At 41.6% G+C, this 18,816-nt stretch overlaps 1 protein-coding gene across 1 annotated transcript in view; it reads left to right on the forward strand.

Moving 5' to 3' along the window:
* The first annotated feature begins 2,174 nt into the window (after window positions 1-2,174).
* The window catches only part of Cow (Proteoglycan Cow), a 62,348-nt gene continuing 45,706 nt past the window's right edge, over window positions 2,175-18,816 (forward strand). Inside the window, exons 1-4 of the mRNA XM_050196341.2 lie at window positions 2,175-2,654; window positions 3,405-3,471; window positions 3,629-3,731; window positions 12,824-13,173. Of these exons, the coding sequence (XP_050052298.1) occupies window positions 2,514-2,654; window positions 3,405-3,471; window positions 3,629-3,731; window positions 12,824-13,173 (661 nt within the window). The 5' untranslated portion in view covers window positions 2,175-2,513. The remainder of the gene's footprint in view (window positions 2,655-3,404; window positions 3,472-3,628; window positions 3,732-12,823; window positions 13,174-18,816) is intronic.

Consider the following 18,816-nt stretch of genomic DNA (forward strand, 5'->3'; position numbering starts at 1 on the left):
CGAGTTCGCAAGGTTCGCGCTGAAATGTCTTTTCGAGCGTGAAAAATAGATTCTAGAGAAAATTCAGAATGATTTCCGGCACCTGGGATTGCTTGGGTGGGCGGTTCATGGACAGCACAAAAAAATTTCGGGGGGGGGGGATGAAGCCCCATAACCGCCTCCCCCTGGCTACGCCCCTGGTGACGCGTCATACGTACTCCTGAGGAGCAGGCAGCTTTTTATCAGCAACGCTGCGAGCAGAACCGGGAACGAGCTCGTCTACGCCGTCCCGATGCTGCAGCCCGGACACAAGAACAGGCTCGTGCAGCCGAGCGCAAGCAGCAACTGCGTAACGATGACCCGACAGCCTACCAAGCCGTCGTTTAACGAACCTTAGGGATTGACCCACTGATAAACACCCGGGCCACACGTTTCAGCTTCACTCGTTAACCATGTGTACGGAGTGCTTGGGCGGTGATTTCTTATTCTTTATTTCCTTCATTTCGTTCTGGCTAACTCAGAAGGAGCCTGTTTGAGGGCGCTGCTTTACGATGCGGGTGGGAGCGCAGTCGCGTGATATTCGCCATATTTCGCAGGGTTTATTTATCAGTCGGGAAATTTTAGTACGCAATTAGTACGTCGCTGAAAATACCGCAGTTAGATGTCCCTTGGCTGTGCCTACAAATGCCTCATTGACACTTTGATAACTATGATTGTACGTCTCAAGTTAGATATAATTAATTATAATTACCTAATTAAATATCAGTAATGAAAGAATTACTGGCAGCTACTCCATTGCAGTGGAAAAAATATGCACTAGGTTTTCTTCGAGTAACGCATTGTTTTTCTTTTTAATCTTGGTGCAAGATAGTTAATTGGGACACCGTATAGATTTATGACCTCTGCGTGCAAGTGACAATGTTTCTATCCCTAAAAATGTTGTAAATTATTAAAAGAGTTTTAATGAGTCGTTAGCTTTGCTCACGAGAAAGAGAAGTGATACTGAGACACATATATTCACGTGCATTTTACACGCTGTTGATAAAAGACTCTGCCGAATGTCGCTAAAGTCTACAGGTTTTTTTCGGGGTCAAAAAACCCCGCAAAGCATTTTGAAGCGAGGTGAACATGCAGCAAAATATTCATTCTAGCTCTAGGCATAAGCTATCCATACCTTTAGACATAATTGTTAATTGGCTAGCTCCTTCTCATTAAGAATATAATAAACTTTGTACTGTGCATATATTTAAATATATTGTGTATGTGCATGGTGTTCACAGTGGGAATTCAAAACAATGTTGAAGTGAGAAAATACGGATGAGGCAGCCGTTGCTGGTACTTCTAATGCGCTTGTTCTCCTATTATCATGATTTGCAGAAATAAAGCGAAGTATGAATTGAAATCCGTGCGCGTCCATGACAACAATGATCCAATAAAAGCTATTAGCCACAATAAAATTTTAAGTGAAAATGTCGAGGCAACTGAAAAGAAACTTCGAATGATGTGGGTGACAAAACTCTAGCAATGAAACGTTAGGTGGGGTGGGGGGCAGGGGGGTTGCGGCATCGCCGTGGGGGGTGCGAGGCTCAGCCGCCCCCCCTGAAAACTCCGGAGGGGGCTCGGGCCCGGAGCACCCCTCCCCCCCCCCCCCCCCTTTGTCGACGCCTATGCCTAGCACTATGCCGTCATAAATGACGGATAAGTTTTCGAAATAACGAAAAATCAAATTTTATTAAGGATAGGATAGCTAAAAATAAGGATAGCTCTAATTTTCTTTTGGTTTTCTGTTTCAGTCAGAATCGTCCAGCTCAAGTTTCCCTTCATTTGAATATTTTTTTTTCTCCACCCGCATGTTCGAAGCGATTCTCGCCAAGCCACACAAAATAAAAAAAAAAGGAAAAGGAAAGAAGAGAGAAACCCTTTTAACAAGCGCGTACCCTTTCGAGATCATCGTTTCGCGTCCACAGATCGCACGCCCACGCGCGTACAAAACCAAAACGGGGAGGTTGAAAAGTGAAGCGCGCCAGGTGCGTTTAGTACGCGCAATCGCCCGTGCGGTAGTGTGCGCGTGTGCGTGCGTGCGCGTGCCTATACCTATCGCTTGTTAACGATAACAGGACACGGCCGACGTCCGAATCGATGAAGCCGGCGCGCACCACTTCAGAGCCCTCTGGCACGGAGTCCGATAACTACAACCGAGTCAGCGGAGCCGACGCAGCGGCGGTCGGAGCTGGCCAGCTTGAGTTTTAGGAGAGTCGCCGTGCGCGAAGTAGACGGGGTTCTCTGTAATATCAAAGCCCGTTTCTCTTTTCTTTCGCAGCCTTTCTTTCTTGCTAAAGCCAGTGGGTGCCGTTAACCAGTCCGAATCATTTGCACGAAACTTTGAGGGTATCGAGCAACGCGCTGACGGACTTATGTGAAAGGTCGAGAGTCTGTGCGCGCAGCTCTTCGCATCCGCCGCTTTGATCCGGTGTTGGTGAGGTTGCGAAAGGTCTAAGCCTAAACTTGCAGCCGATCGGCGCTGGGAAGGAGCGATGCGTCCCGACAAGAAGGCGTGGCTCTGGGTAGTTGTTGTGGCGTCTCTTCTTTGCACGGCGTACTCGACTACCATCAAAGACAAATCTAAAGACTCCGAGGAATGGGACTTCGAGTTCGAGGAGCACTCTCGAGATGAGGTGAGTCGTGCGGAGGAAGCAGCGCTGACCTGCTCCTGCGCTTCATTTTTTTTTGCGATCACACTGATGGTATTCCTTAAAAATGCAGCTTCATCTCGTGCGCCCACTGCTTGTCACGATTCGCTGACGCTTGTGCAGGCATAATTGTGTTGGCCCGTTAGTTGCGCTAGCTTGTTCCTGCTGCGAGAGCAAATTACTAATATCCTACTTGTCGACCTCCTCTAGTGATGAGAAAGGAATGTGTATCGAACGCCACCGATAATAAAAGCCCGTTTATTATCGGTTGTGTTTTATCTTGGGCATGACGTATTTACGAGAAATAAGAGACTGTACTAGATATTATGCGCTTAGAAGTGTTCAGTTATACATTGCTTGCGAAAAACATAAACCTTCGTTTATAGTTGCTATATCCCCAATAGTAGAGGAGAGTTGTTTTGCTCCTGATGGAGCTTACGTCCTTCCGATGCTTTAACCATGTTTTCGTTCAGATGTTCTGTGGCCCGCCCGCAGTTGCTGCGGGTAATCGAGAGGAAATATGCGCATCGGTTTTTTACTTATTTTGCTTGTATTTTCTCGCGGATCGCCGCGCAAACTAAGACGCTCAGATACTGAGCTAGACGCGCGTATGTGGGGCGTTTCAAGTGCCCACGACGTCAAGATCGGGTGTCTTGCTCTCAGGATTTTGTGCTAGAGGAAAGAGGTAGCACCAATATATTTACTGTATTGTTTGTCTTTATTTTGATTTTTTAGACTTCGACGCAGAAGGATTCCACGAAAGATCTTAAAGCGACATACAACGCTTGGTCCTTCGCCGACGGTGAGTAACATAACTTGTCGAAATGTTCGCGATTGACTGCCTGAACAAAAAGGAATTATTTCAATATGTTAACGAAGCCTTGATGCAAGTTTAGCTTAACGGCAGCTCTTTTGTGTGTTTCAATCTGTGTCTAATGTTCTACTCCATGGTGTTGCAGCCGACCTCTGTCGCACCGTTCAGTGCAAGCCGACACAGGAGTGCTTGATTCAAGATGAAAACACCGCTATCTGTGTCAGTGCGAAGAAAGTCAAGAAGATGAAGTAAGACATTTGTGCCTTATAATATATATTGTATAATCACCTAGATGGCGTGTATTTACTTGCTGGGCATATGAATATTGTGTATTTTCTTGTCAATTATGTAAATTCAATCCTATTAACTGGATGAACTGGAACAGTGGCAGCTTTAACACCAAATTGTGTACTAATGAAAATGTCTATATCGGCTGCTGTAATGCTCAAGTGCAAAGCTAAATACTCTGTTTTAAACAAATATTTATTTGCTGTCCTTCAAAACCAGTGCACATATCATATATAGCTTCCATTTATGCATTATGCTTCTGTATCACCAATTATATTGTTCAGGTACCACCCCTCTGGAAACAAAACGAAGGCAGGATTATTCTTTTCAACCTGACAAATCAAATTTAACGTTGCAAGGGTATTAAAGGAAGGTGAGCGTAATAAATTCTTGCTTTCGTGGTGATGGCATTTTTCTCATGCAACACTTTTGCCATTATTTAATCACTTAATCTGAATGTCACCTCTAAAAAAAACTTTTTATGGAGCGTTTCTTGTACATAAACACCAAGAGCTAAGATAGAAGTTATACTACGAGAAGGTGAGCATAGTAACCTGCTCTTCAGTTAGTTTATGAATTGAAATACAAAAACATCACGTGGAGATTATGGGAAAGTGCCTGCTATATTTTTTATTTGCTCCATTTGGTCCTAGAGGTGAGGTTGTTTTGGACAGTGACAGCTACAGAACTGAAATTATTAAACATGGGAGATCAATGTATATATTTATTTTAATGGCATCGCTTATCTGGAGGCATTCAGCATTGACTGAGGCTGTTAAATAGAGGGTGCCAGAGGAGTGAATTATCAGTGAAAGTGGTGATGAACATTGTGAGATGAATACACAACAATTGTGTAATTCACTGCTACCATGGATACATTCCACGAAATGGACAGGAAGGAAAGGCTTTAAACACTTGGCAAAGATGAGTGAGTTATGCTGTAATTTATGGATCCACTTTAGTGGGATGTAAGTACAAGTGAGTTCACTTTTCACAGCACAGAGTCATGAAGTTAGAATATTGCCTCAGCATTTGAGGGTGAAATTTTAACAATGAATTACTTTTGAAAACTTGGACCTCAAAGTTTGGCATCAGTAACTGAGTTGGTGCTTTGTTTTGTGCTGTAACAGTGCTTCTCATTGAACAATAAGAAGCAGCATGTGAAAGAAAATGTTGTTTTTAAATGCACATATTTGCGTGTGCCACTGTACTGGTTCTTGAAACAGGGCTGAAGAATATTCACCCACTGCTGATAGGGTTCATGCCATATCATTATTTTGGGCATCTGGAATTGCTGGCTCTGCAATCTTCATTTATCAGTATTATTATCATCATGAATGCATCCAGCATTATGAATACAGTGTTTTACACAAGCCTTGAATCAATTGTTGAGGATGGTTATTTTTGGACAGGTTGTCAAAGTGTGCATCCCCCCCTTCCTCCTTACCTTATTTGTTCTCTAAATGTTCATCACTGGCAAATATGTGGTGGGGTGCCTATAGTGAAAGAAGACAATGTAGTGTTATGAAGTTCATGCAGAAATCATTTTATTTTTTTTTTTACTAGCCTGACTTCAACAGTACTAATTTCATATGGAAATTAAGAAAAAGTTGTAGTCAAGTGGGTAAGTTTGCTACATGCCGTCACTGTGTTCCTTTATAGTTATTCACTGCTTGTTACTTGATATGGAATCCTGTGCTGGTTGAGCCCGTTGCCCTCCGTAAACCTTAGCAAATTATCAAGCCTGTTTTCTGCACTTCTCAACAGCATCAGCTTGATCGTCAATAGCCAACATTAAAGTGCATTGAAGATAGCCAAAGGAAAAATGGACGTTGACCTCAAACATAAATAATAACATGTTTTGGCTCCCATGTGGTAGCTTTGGTTCACAATCTTAATTCACAATTGTTAACTAGGGATGGAATAACGTAATACTATTCCAGTGTGTCTTTATTCCAAATCCACCATTAGCCCTCCGCGATAGGTCAAAATGGCTCAGGCGCCATCCAAATGGGCTGGGCCAGAGTCATTCGGATGTATCGCGGAGGGTTAATGGCTGATTTGGAATAAAGACACACTGGAATAGTATTACGTTATTCCGGCCCAGATTCCCATATGGGAGCCAAAATGTCATTATTTATGTCTGTGGTCGGTGTTCATTTTTCCTTTGACTATGTATAATCCCGACCAGACAAGTTTTCATCATGCCTTGACTGCATTGAAAGTGTTAGTATTTGCATACAGATTTTCCTTCTTTTTTTAACCTCTTTCACAGAGAAAATTTTTAGTGAAGCTGTGGCTGGTGCATATTTTCTGGTTTAAACTGAAGAACATGCAGGGCACGTTGCTGTGGGTGAATCTTGTACCCCATTTTCTGTGCTAGTGTTTAAATTTAATGTCTATTTCTATTTTTTTACCTTTGAATCTTTTAAATTTAGTAGGAAATGAAAGGGCATGAAGCCAAATGGTCTTTAATGCTGTAATTTTGTGTCATGCTTTGTTTGAGGGCTGGCTTTCTTTTTTGAGCCTCTACCTTGCACACTAAATTTTGAGATATGTACTGCTATGACCACTATCGCTTAGTAATAGTGGTTGTGGTTATGCATAGTCTATCGCAGCTCTCTGCATGCAGGTGCGTATCTGATGTGGCATTTCAATAGTGCCTCAATGTTTTGTGTATAAACTTAATGACTTAAGAAAAACAGTGAATAAGAGCTGAAGTTTCTACAAACTGTAGGACAAACTGTCTTTTCTAAATTTCCATTGGTATCACCAATTCTTACTTTAGTTGTTCCTTTGCATACTGAAAGTATAGCTGTTTTTGTCATCTGCATGTTTCATAATTTGATGTCTTCAGTTGTTGCCACTGGTGACAAAGTAATGGATCCTGCAACATGAAGAAACAAGTGAAGCATATAGTGTGTTCTGTGTCTTTTTCTAGAATACAATATTTGGTTATTTATGCAGGGCAATAGAGAAAAAACATTTAAATTTCTGATCAGAGGCACAGGAGGCAGCTTGTGCATGTTAATTTATATTGAAACACTTTAATTGTAGCTTTACAGGCATGTCTAGGCTGTCACCAGGTTTTGCTGTGTATATGTACTATGAGCCCTCATTAGTTGTCTTTTGTAGTTTGGATGGCATGCCTTCCACCCAAAAATAATTGTGAATGGCAGGTTTGGTATAATCCAGTATATGTATAAATTGTTTGATGTTTTCTAGCCGCAGTTAAAAAAAGCTTTCTTCACAAAGTGTACCTGCTATATATACACTCCCCTCTGTAGACATTATTTCTACATGCTGTACCCCTGTGCCTTGTAGTTTGGCTATAAACTGGTTGATGCAGCATAATCCAAACTCTTCTCAGTAACAGAGCACGCATTTGTAGTAATCCATTGCAGTGTATAGCTGCAGTGGAGTACTACAAGAACTGGGTTTCTTGGAACCTTTGAGTCTTCTCACCTTTCCTATGTGATCCTTTCTTTTGACATACTAATAGTGCATACCTGTGGTGAGGCTTTCTCAATTACCATGTAAGTTGAAAAGTGCCAGAACTGGCTCGAAGTTGCAGCTGACTCGAGAAGTGACTGGCCCTTATGCCAGCACCCTTGTTGCTGTAATATCTGCTGTTGCTGTCTTCGTTTCTGTGTAATGAACATTATAATGGGGACTCTATTGTGTGTGTTCAGGTGCCACGCACCAGTGCTCTCCCCTGTATGCATAACTTGTGATGGGGGAGTGCAGTGACACAGTTTACCTGGCACTACTTGAAAATTGGTGGAATGCCCTGCTGCCAAAATGTTTGGGGACCCCTTCCTTAATACTGTGTTGACTCATTGAACTTTCGAATAATCTTCACTTCACTAGATGCATACTCAGTGTAGGGGAAAAGTTTACACAAACCACACTGTTTCCATTTTGGGATGACCCAGGAAGTTGACCAATTGGTAAAGTTAAATTATTTAAAGTGATGCTAATGAACAGACACGCAGAGGAACAGACGACCAAGAGGATGTACCTGTTGCAAGAGGTTTAAAAATTTGCACAACTTCAAGAGAGGAAAGGCCACCACACAATCGCAGTGTCAGCATAATAAATAGCCAGTAGACGAACGCATAGAAATGGTACTCACCCTGATTCTGACCGAGTCTCATTGCTTGTGGGGTCAGCCGTGTCCCAAGTTCTTGCACTGTAAGAGAATTTTGTTATCTTTCACCAGAACTGGTCCTTGTGTCTGTACAAGATAGCACCTTTGTATAGTGCAGGCAAACAGTAAAAAAGGTTACAGTGCATAATAAGGTGCAACTAGTTTTAGCGTAAGACTGTTTTTGCCTTCCCCACTTGCACATTAATCCAGAAGCCGCCCTGATTGGTTAAACTATAATCGTGTACTATTTTACAAACTGTTTCTAAGCCATTGTAACTTTGACTATCATTTGCCAGATCCAGGAACAGTTTTCTTTTTCTTTTTGCACACCTGGTTCTAACTTGAGGTTGAGGAGAAATGTACTTCCTACACTTTTAAAAACAAATCAGTGCAAGGAAAATGTTGTGTAGTATTATGAGACTAGTTTAGAAGAAAATCTTCCAGAAATCGTTTTATTTGCTCAGTATGAAAATATGGCTTATTAGCAGATTAACTTAAATTTAATACCTGTGCCACACGGACGAGGTTAATGTCATTAAAAGTTTAAGACCTTAAGTTTCTTAATGTCATTATATTTCGATCGCTGCTACGCATGCATACTTAATGACATTAAATGTTCCGATGGCGATAGCTGCAGTGAAATGGTTAAATTTGCTTGCCAGTCGTAATACAATAAAAAAAACAGTTATCTAGGGAGCACATGTTTACAAAATGGCGTGAGAAACATTAATAGGCGTATTGTGTGTAGTTTACTTCAGGAATGTCATTGTTGCACCCAGCCGTAAACTGTTTGAAGCGAAAGCTAGCTCGACGGCCAATCCATAGCGTAGCCAAAGCATTGAAATGGGAAAAATGCCGCTCACAGCTTCAAAGCTCTCAAGCAGCGATCCTGAAGAATTTGACTTGTGTGCTCCAGTTTGTTCTGGCGTATGTGCTTCTTCGAGCAAGCATCGTCAAGAAATTCGAAGGCTTCAGTATGAGGTCAACAAGGCATGGAGCCGCTGCCGTGCAGTCGAACAGCTTCTCCTGGCTAACGCACTCACCATTAGTGCTCTAGCCATGCATAGTAGCAAGATTGCCTGCTGATCTCTACGAAAATAAAGAGCTCCTTTTAAAAAAGCGAAGAATATATTAGCTGTTTTTATCTACAAGTTAGCTTAATATCGTCAGAATTCGGTCACCGCGGCCACAGCGGGGACATTGGAAACGAGAGTACGCATTCGACGGCCAAGTGAGTTGTAATAATTGTAAGAACGCATTACGCCGCGAGAAAGAGCAATTTCTTTAAAGAAAGTGAAGAATAAATCAATTGTTATTCACCAAGAATCCGTTTAGTCTCATCAGAATGTGGAGACATTGGGAATGAGAGTACGCATTTGATGGCCAAGTGAGTTACAAATGGCATTAAGCTTTAATGCCATTAAGCATGTCCGTGTGGCACCCTGCGAATGACATTCAAGTTTAAGGCATTAGCCAGTTAATGTCATTTTCTGTGCCCGTGTGGCAAGGGTATAAGCTTCCTTTTGAGAGGGGTATTTATACATTTGACAAATAGCAAGTATGCAATTGCTGTTGGAATGGTTTTGAAATGGCTTGATAATATGCTTGATTTGACACTCTGTCATCTCGTGACAGTACATGCAACTTATTGTATTTTCAGTGGTATTTGCAGCATAAATTCAAACTCAAACAGTAAAACACATACACACGCATGCACACACTCACACATGCACAGAGAGAGAGAGACAGAACACATTTTATGCATAATTACTTTAGGGTGTCGTGCGCAAATATTGCACAGCTGGTTTCTAAACATGCTGTAATCCCAAGCCTACATGTCAGCACCAGAGTCACGTTATATGTCGTGCACTTTTGTCCACTAACAGAAAACCATCAACCAAGGAATCAACTTCATTCATAATTCAAGACATTGTAAGGTCACCTGTGATTTACGCACAATACTTTACTGGCTCAAAGGCAGCGTAGGAAACTGAAGCTGCCCAAGGTGATGCAACTCCTTGGAGTGTCCTTTTCAGTATCAATGCCACCTGCATGGCCAACAGAAAGAGATGGCATTCTAAACAGTAATGTGTGCAAAGCCGTTTCATTGGATGCCTGGGCTCAGTGTTCTCAACCTTGACAACTCCTTGGCTGTGCCTTGAAGTAGGAGTGCTCATGCTCCTTCATTCTAGCATGTCCAAGCCTGGTAATTAAAAGAGAGAATGTACAGCCATGCCTTTGGAAGAAGTAGGGCACTTGTGCATCCAAACAAGCAATGGCACAATGCTATTGTGGAACAGCTGATAAGTTCATCATCCAGTGTGATGAACTTTAGTGCAGGCTTCCTGCATAACAAAATTCAATGAAGTCTTGCCTCCAGTTTGACATATAGGCTGTCTATTTTGTTCAAATGAGATTGCTGGTCCGGAAAGCCTGAAGCTTGCATTCTAATTGTTCTACATAATGCTAGCACCAACAGCACAGACACAAATTTCTGTATGTTTTTTTTTTCTTCCAGTTTTGATATCTGACTTTCAGGTGTTATTGAATGATTTGAGGCAAGTCATTGTAACATCCTGTATACACAGTAAGAGCACTTCACTTAAGCACAAAGTTGTGGGGCTTCATTCCACTTGGCAACATCTAAGAACAGTAACATTGATTTTGAGAGCTAGGTAAATAGTGCTTACACTTTGCTTTTAAAGTTCTTCGCCCCTTTTTCGGCGGGAAGGGGGTGGTGTTGCTTGGTCTGGTCTTTTGTGTCTCTCTATGCACACTATTTTTTGTTTACATGTTGAATAGTGCATGTAGAGTTCATGTTACATTTGCACATTTGTTGTACTATTCATTTGCGTTTACAATACTTTTGTTTCACTTTTAGGATTTATGGGCACAAGCCATCCTGCGTAATTTATAGCATTGTTGTTTTAATTGGTTAGAAGCCAGAATATTGACTGTGCATTGCCTGGCTAATTGTTAATGTATATTTCGTTCACAATTACTGTACACAAGCACATCATTCTTTTTTCTTCCCCCTTTTGTTAGATCTTGCACAAACTTGCTTCCCTCTTCCACATTTATAGCATCCAACTAAAACTGATTAGGATGTAAAAAAAATTTGCCGTTTGTTGCTCAATACATTTAATTATATTAAATTTCACAAAGAGACTTTAGACCAGCATTGCGCATTGCTACATACACAGACTAGTCACTGTGGTTCATGCCAAAACCCCTATTTGTAATTAATCCATTTGGAATGTGCCTACTTGCTCATAATTTCACAGAATACATGAAGTGATGTACTCTTGAGTGTTGTCTGGCGTTGTCAAACATTTGCATGCATGGAAAAGTTATTGACAGAAGTTAGGGTAACTGCATTTCAGTTTGATCCTATTAAGTGCAGGAGAAAAGTGCCCTTTGCTGCATATTCATGGCAAAAATGTTTGTAGAACTTGTAATGCAGAATGCATTGGCACTTCTGAAACCTCTGTACCACTTGGTAGTGGACCTGTACGTTATCAGTCATGGTTATCTGCACACTTCTTCCGAGTGCACTCAGAAAAGGTGTACAGTGTACCACACAAGCTTTGTCCATGTTGCAAGTCCGCATATATAGTTGTGTTGCCGTTATTACGCTTGCAATGCTGTTTTCTTATGCTGATAACCCCCTGTGTCTGCATGTCATTCTAATTTTTTGTGCCACTAGAGCAGTGATCAAGATAGATACCTCACAGGCAATTGATTGCTGCTAAGTGGCTCCATTCACATCCTTGGTATAGAAAGGCAGCTGTGAAAAACACACCCGCCATGGTTGCTCAGTGGCTATGGTGTTGGGCTGCTGAGCATGAGGTCGCGGGATCGAATCCCGGCCACGGCGGCCGCATTTCAATGGGGGCGAAATGCGAAAACACCCGTGTACTTAGATTTAGGTGCACGTTAAAAGAACCCTGGGTGTTCGAAATTTCCGGAGTCCCCCACTACGGCGTGCCTCATAATCAGAAAGTGGTTTTGGCACATAAAACCGCATAATTTAATTTTGTGAAAAACACGGACATTAGAAGAATGAGAAGAACAACATAAACACAGACTTGTGTCCGTGTTACATGCCTGCCTTTCTATACTATAAATTCCTAACAACTTGCTCAGCTTTTTGTCATTCTAAGCTTCATTCACATTATCTTAATGATAGGACATGGTGGTTTATAACAGTATTTTTCAGCAGAGCAAATTGTCTTGAAAGATTTTAAGGCAGCATGTGCAGCCCACATTTTCACTCACAGCATGCATTTTGTCCTATATGTGCAAAAGAAGCAGTTATGAAGATTTCACAGTTTAAAAATTTGTTTGCATATCTTGCATCCCATCACATGTTGGTAAGCTGCTTTTGGTTTGGAGTTGCTTTTATGACTTCACTGTTTCAGTGATTTTTGACATCAGTTCTATCCTTTCAGTATAGGCATAGTGAACCATAGCTTTTTATGTACTATACACACCCTTTAATTAAAAAGACTCTTGTAAAGCATGGGTCTGCATACAGCAAAGGTGTATGCAGCTGGATGCCTCTTGTGTTTAGTGGTGGTTGAAGTTCTAACTTTGAAGAGTGCCATGCGAGCCAAACCTAAGCATTGTGTAGGCCACACGTACATACCGTATGTTTGAGACAATTGCTCAATATTTTAACTCCATTAAAACTTTTTTTGAGCATGTTTTCCCAGGACCTTGTCTGAATGGCTCAGTGTTGTACAAGTACAGTGATGACATCTTACTATTCTGCTGTCTTACACCACATTTCAGCACTGCTTATGGAGGGCTGTTTTACAAATTAGGATGCGTGTTTCTACATGTGTGATGACACACAGCCATGCCTCAATCTTGTGTGTGTGCCCACTTTGCACTATGCAGAAAGGCATCCCTGTCCAGCAGCTGGGGAAGCTATGACAGGAAGCAGAGCACAACAATGCCTCCCACCTCGACTGCAGCCGGTGCTGGCAGCACTGCAGCAGTCAGCACTACTAGCAAGCCATGGAGCAGTGCAGAGGCAGAAGACGATGACGACGATGATGACCAGTATCTGGAAGAAGATAGCAGCCAAGAGGAAGAACTGCGCTGCCCACCGTGCCCCGTGTTCAAGGCAGACTATGTGTGTGGCACAGACAACCAAACGTATTCGTCAGAGTGTCGGCTCCAGTACCACAACTGCCGCCAACGCACTTCAGTGCAGGTCTCCTGCAAGGGATTCTGCCCCTGTAAAGGTGAGCGTGCTACTGTAGGTACTTTCACTCATTTGGCTGTAAGCAAATTCACAGTAAGGTAATCTAGGACAAGCAAAATGCATATGTACCATATTTACGTGCATATAACACACCTTTTTTTCGAAAACTATGGGTCTGAAAATTGCTTGTGCATTACAATTGGACACGAAACCAAAACAAGCCAAAACCACGTTTTGCGGCGGTGGCAACAGCCTTCCATCAGACACTGCATCATCACCATTACGAGATGGTGACAGAGCACATTTTTGTAAAGGTTGCTGTGGGCATGACTGTGGCTTCACTTTATGCTCAAATATAACCTGGAGCAGTCAATCACTTTTGGAGATGCTATCACTTTCGCCAGATTTCATGTGACTCTCGGCACCAGATGCGTCGGCATATATGGCTGCCCGCATTTCTGACACTGTGCCAAGCTCACTATCTGCGCACAGTGCCAAGAATGCTGTCAGCCACATACTTCAAGACTGATGCAGAGTGACGTAAAATCTCGCAAACATGATCATTCGAGAATACTGCCCGTGTGTGCTTGGTATCTGAAGTGAATGAAGTGGAAATGGTGACGATAATGTGCTGCTTTCATTATGAAAGCTCATAAAAAAAAAAAGTTTCTCTTCTGTAAAGGCAAATTCTCCACATCTCATTTTTTCTGATCCCGAACATGGGGGCATGCTATATTTTTCTTTTATAAATTGGCAGCACATTAAATTCAAATGCACCCCTATTCCCTTTCTTTAAACCCACAATATTTGGGTGTGCATTAGGTTTGAGGGCACGTTGGAAATGGGTAAATGCACTAATAACAAGAACATGAAAGGTAGAACGAGGTAAGTACTGTTAGCTCACATTATTTTCGCCTTTCATATGCAGTAAAATTCTGGTAAACAGTGACAGCTTAGATGGAATTGCCGGTTAAACAGTACAACATGCTTTCAATTGATTGTTTTGTATTCAAATAATGTAAACGAACTTCATTAATCGGAACCAAAATGTTGAGCTCACTATAAACAGAATTACAGAATCAAGCTCTAAAGGATATTTTCTTCAAAAAGAACCAGGATGTTATTTTTGGCAACACCTGTCTTCTGTGAAGAAAGTCATTCTTACTAGATGGCATGCCATACACCCAATGTTTTCCTTTACATGTTACATAGTGAGGCTTTTGTCCTCGATGTTTGCACCAACGAAAGTGGCAATAAAGCAACGGAAGGACTGGAAAATTACTGTTGTGAAAAACCTGCTGTTTTCGGCTGTCGGTGTGCAGCCACTGTCTGTCGAGAAAGAATGCAGATTTGGTACCTGCATTAACCATACTTTGGTCTGTGTGTATCAACAGCACGACAATGGTCAAAGTATAGACTGACAAGGTCTTATGAAAGCATATGTGCATGCAGCAACACGGTTTGCAATCTTTTATTTTTTGTTTTATTCTTTTTATTGCCGCTTGGAGAATAATGAAATCACTTCTGGTGAATCAGTTATTTTGGACTTGTGTCTATTTGGACTTGTGGGCAGTCCCTGCTGAGTCCAAGTTATCGGTTGACAACTGTACTGGTTCCAGAATAAGTGCTAAGCACCCTGTCAGCCTTTGTTTAACTAGCTGCTACATTCCCTTCTTAGTGCTCAACGTTTCTGACAACTCTGTTAAGAGGGTGTATAAGATATACTGCTGCACCCCTGCACATCTTTCTCTATAAACATAACTCCTGCTTATCAGAACATACCTCTCCAGTCCCTTGAGGTTCCGTTTAACAAGATTCTGCTGTGCAGTGGAATCCCACCACACTGAAATTGACTGAGTGTATGAAAAGTTTTGTTGTTCATAACTTCCTAATTAGCTCAGATGGTAGAGCAACCGCCCAGGAGCGGCATTAATCCCAATTTGATCCCCGTACCAAGACAAATTTTTCTTCCAACTGTGAAGCCTTCTGTCTGAAAATCTTTATAGGTTTCCTTTGTAGCTTCCACAGAACCGGGGAGAAACCCTCGTGGCATTTAACTCATGGCTCAAATATAATATGATATACTTTCCCGGGTAGTAAATTACACAAAAAAGAAAGCTTACATTGCAGTTCTGCAAAATGTGTTTTTGTGCATAAATTTTGATGCACTTATAGGAAGTTACAACTATGGTAGGCTGCTCTTTAGCAGAACTTGCAGAGAAAGAAAAATCATTTATTCCAAGTTTCATTTTTGCAAATCTTAAAATATCTCTTTATTTCAAAAGTGCAAGTGCCCTTTATAGTACTGAGGTGCAAAAAAAAAATGATGTAATTGTACTAGATGTGCATTTTGGCTTATCCCTTTTCACAAGTTTTACATTTGTAAAGCAAAATATTGCACAGGAAATATGCAACCATCATATTCGGCATACTACTGAAGAATTTCAATTTCCATTCCTTCCTAGTTGGTTTGGTAATGTTTCGCGCACTTGTATCAAAACTATTCAAGTCCCTATTGCATGGCTCTCTGCTCTTTCTGATGACCTCACTTGTCACTTCAACTCAATAAATTTTGATTACTTTCATTATTGCGGCAAGCACAATTGCACAGTCACTATTTCATTGTTTCCATCACAGTTCACAGCATATCATGTGCACTAATAAGCTGAGTAAAAATGATGCAGAGGATTTGTTGACATAACAGTGAGGAAAATTGTGAATTCAGTGCCTTGATAACATGTATAATTGGATTGGTTGGTTTGTAGATTCTGAATGCATTTTGAAACCAGTGCAAAAGAATGTAATACAAAGGAAAGGCAGAATGAATGCTAAACATCAGCTGAAGCATTTGCTATAAAGAAGAAGTGAGCTTTAGTGAGCTTTAGTTGATGTGGTGAGTCAACAAAAAAGTGGTGTAGCAGTGCTGCTCTCACCACTCAAAAGGTGGACTTCTAGTATGAGCCAGACTGCTGTGTGACAAGGCAGCATTTTATGCGTGCACTTTTTGTGCAACTCATTTTTAGTCTTTGTTGAAATGGAGACCAACAAACAGATTGAACAAAAGATCAATATCAAATTGTCACTAGATTGTGAAGTTGTGCAAGAATGGTGCAGAAATTCATCAAATGTTGCCAAAGGTTATGGAAAGGGTGCCCTAAAAGAAAGAACAGTATTCAAGTAAGTTTTGCATTTTCAGGAAGGCCATGAAGACCCCAAGGTCAATGCAAAATCAGGACACTCCTCCACCTCGCGCGAGGATGAAAACATAGAGTGCGTTCTCTTGTGTTCAGTGAGCGCCGAATGACTGTTATAATGATAGCATAAGCGAGTGGTTTGGAAAACTCGTCTGTTCACCAGATTTTGACTGAAAATTAGAAATGAGAAGGGTTTGCGTGAAGATGGTGCCGAAACTGCCAACTTTTGAGCAAAAGTTGTGACGAAAACAATGTTGCATTGATTGAAAGACTTTAAACACCAATGAACTCTTGCAAAAAGTCATCACCGGTGACGAAACATAGATTTACGAATGCGAGATTGAGCTGAAGTCACAGCGGAGGGAGTGGAAGAAGACGGATAAGCCAAGGCCTCCCCAAAAAAGGCGCAGAAAAAAAAAAATTAAAGTAATGTTGATCAGGCTGTTTTGCCTACTATGGAATTGTTGCACCACAAATTGGCGCCTAAACGTCAAGCTCAAACTGTCAATGCAGCTGGAGGCCCGGAAGCATCTGAGAGATTGTGTGAGCCATGAGCATCCAAATTTGTCACACAATTAGTGCTAGATTATGCACTACAACAATGCCCCTGTGTAATCTGCATTGATAGTGCGTGAGTTCTTGCACACAATTACATCACTGTGCCGGAACACTCGCTCTGCCCTCCTCATTAAGCCCCCTGCGACTTTCTTTTGTACCTCAAATGCAAACTGGTACTCCAGGGGTGGCATTTTGAGGACGTGACAACAATGCAAAAGGAAGCGACATCGCTGCCGAAGTGCCACAAGAGAACTTCGAAAGGTGCTTCCAGCAATGGAAGAAGAGGTGGAACCAGTGTATTGTGTCTAACAGAAAGTATTTTGAAGGTGACTACACATTGATGTGTCTGAAAGTTTGGGTAAAAAATTTTTCCTAAAGGATGAGCCGGCGATTGCGGCTCTATCTGGCACACGAAAGGGAGGAAAGCAGGGAGGAAGCGCGCTGTCTTTCGTCGCACACAAGGCTCCGGGGGAGGGGGGGGAGCGTTTTACTCCAGGCAGCCGCACAAGCCTGCCATGCCACTGTATCTTGAAAGCCGTCTGTGACGGGACAGAGTCCGCCATGCGCTATGTTTTCACAGCTTAGTTCGCGTTGATGCAAGAGGCAGCACGAAGGTCAATTCGCTTGCTTCTGCTGCTGCGCTTCCTCATTCCAGCATTTTGACAGCCAGCGAGTTTCTGCGGTCATCAAGCAAGATGTGTTGATGTTTGCTTATGCGCATGTGACGCCATGCTTGTTAATTTAGTTAGTATGCCTATGTTTGCAAGTTTATATGGCCAATAAATCTACTATCCTTACTTTGTATAGCTGTCCACTAATTTGCTATCACAAGCGATGCTTCATTTTTCATGCGAAACTCCGACTTTTTTTCAGTCTCATTACCACGTTGCACACCCTAGGAAATGTATTTGGGGGACGAAGGATTATTGTTGTTTTTGTGTTCAAGCATGTCATCTTCTTCATGTTGCTTCGAAGTTCAATATATATATATAGTCATATCATAAGAAGCCAACAAACATTGACACCAAGGGGACAACATAGGGGAAATTACTTGTGCTTAATAAATGAAATAAAGAAACGAAGAATTAATGGAAATTAAAGTGGATGAAAAAACAACTTGCCGCAGGTGGGAACCGAACCCACAACCTTCGCATTTCGCGTGCGATGCTCTACCAATTGAGCTACCGCGGCGCTGTTTTCCCATCCACTTTCTTGGGTATTTATGTGTCCTAGTAGAACCCTGGGAGTGTTAGCCAGCGCCACCACAGACAGACCTTGGCGGCGGACGTGGGACGTCCTTTTTGCCGCAGGCGTCACGAGAACGTGATCTTTTTGGGTGAAGGCAACTGGTCAATAAACCCACATATGCTACCTGAAGGCATCAATGTAGCCGGATTCGAGACCCTCATTAAGCAATAAACAAGAAGAAAGGGGGTTAACCGAGGGTCCCGATTTTATTAGTCATATCATAAGAAGCCAACAAACATTGACACCAAGGACAACATAGGGGAAATATATATATATATATATATATATATATATATATATATATATATATATATATATATATATTATTTTTTTAAACAAGCCATTCTTGGTGACCCTTGCTTGCAAATCCTAAAAGTTGTTTGCCTCCAACTTTATGTTCTACTTCTGTTTCTTAATCAGCTCAGATCTATAATGGCCCATTTACAGTTTGAATGTAATGAAATTAAAAATGTGCTCATTTGCAGTGACAGGTTATTCTGCAGTCTTTTCAGCTAATGTAAGAATAACAGGAGCTAATGAGCTTTGTGAAGGTAGCATAGCAGCTGACTTCCACATGACTCCATTAGGTGGGAACAAACTGGGGTGTTATTTATTGCTTAATTCTTTATTGCATGCTTTATCTATAAGTTGATAAATTTTGTGGTAGTTCAGTAAAAGCACTA

Source organism: Dermacentor andersoni, chromosome 1, assembly GCF_023375885.2.
Source record: "Dermacentor andersoni chromosome 1, qqDerAnde1_hic_scaffold, whole genome shotgun sequence".
NCBI classification, from domain to species: Eukaryota; Metazoa; Arthropoda; class Arachnida; order Ixodida; family Ixodidae; genus Dermacentor; species Dermacentor andersoni.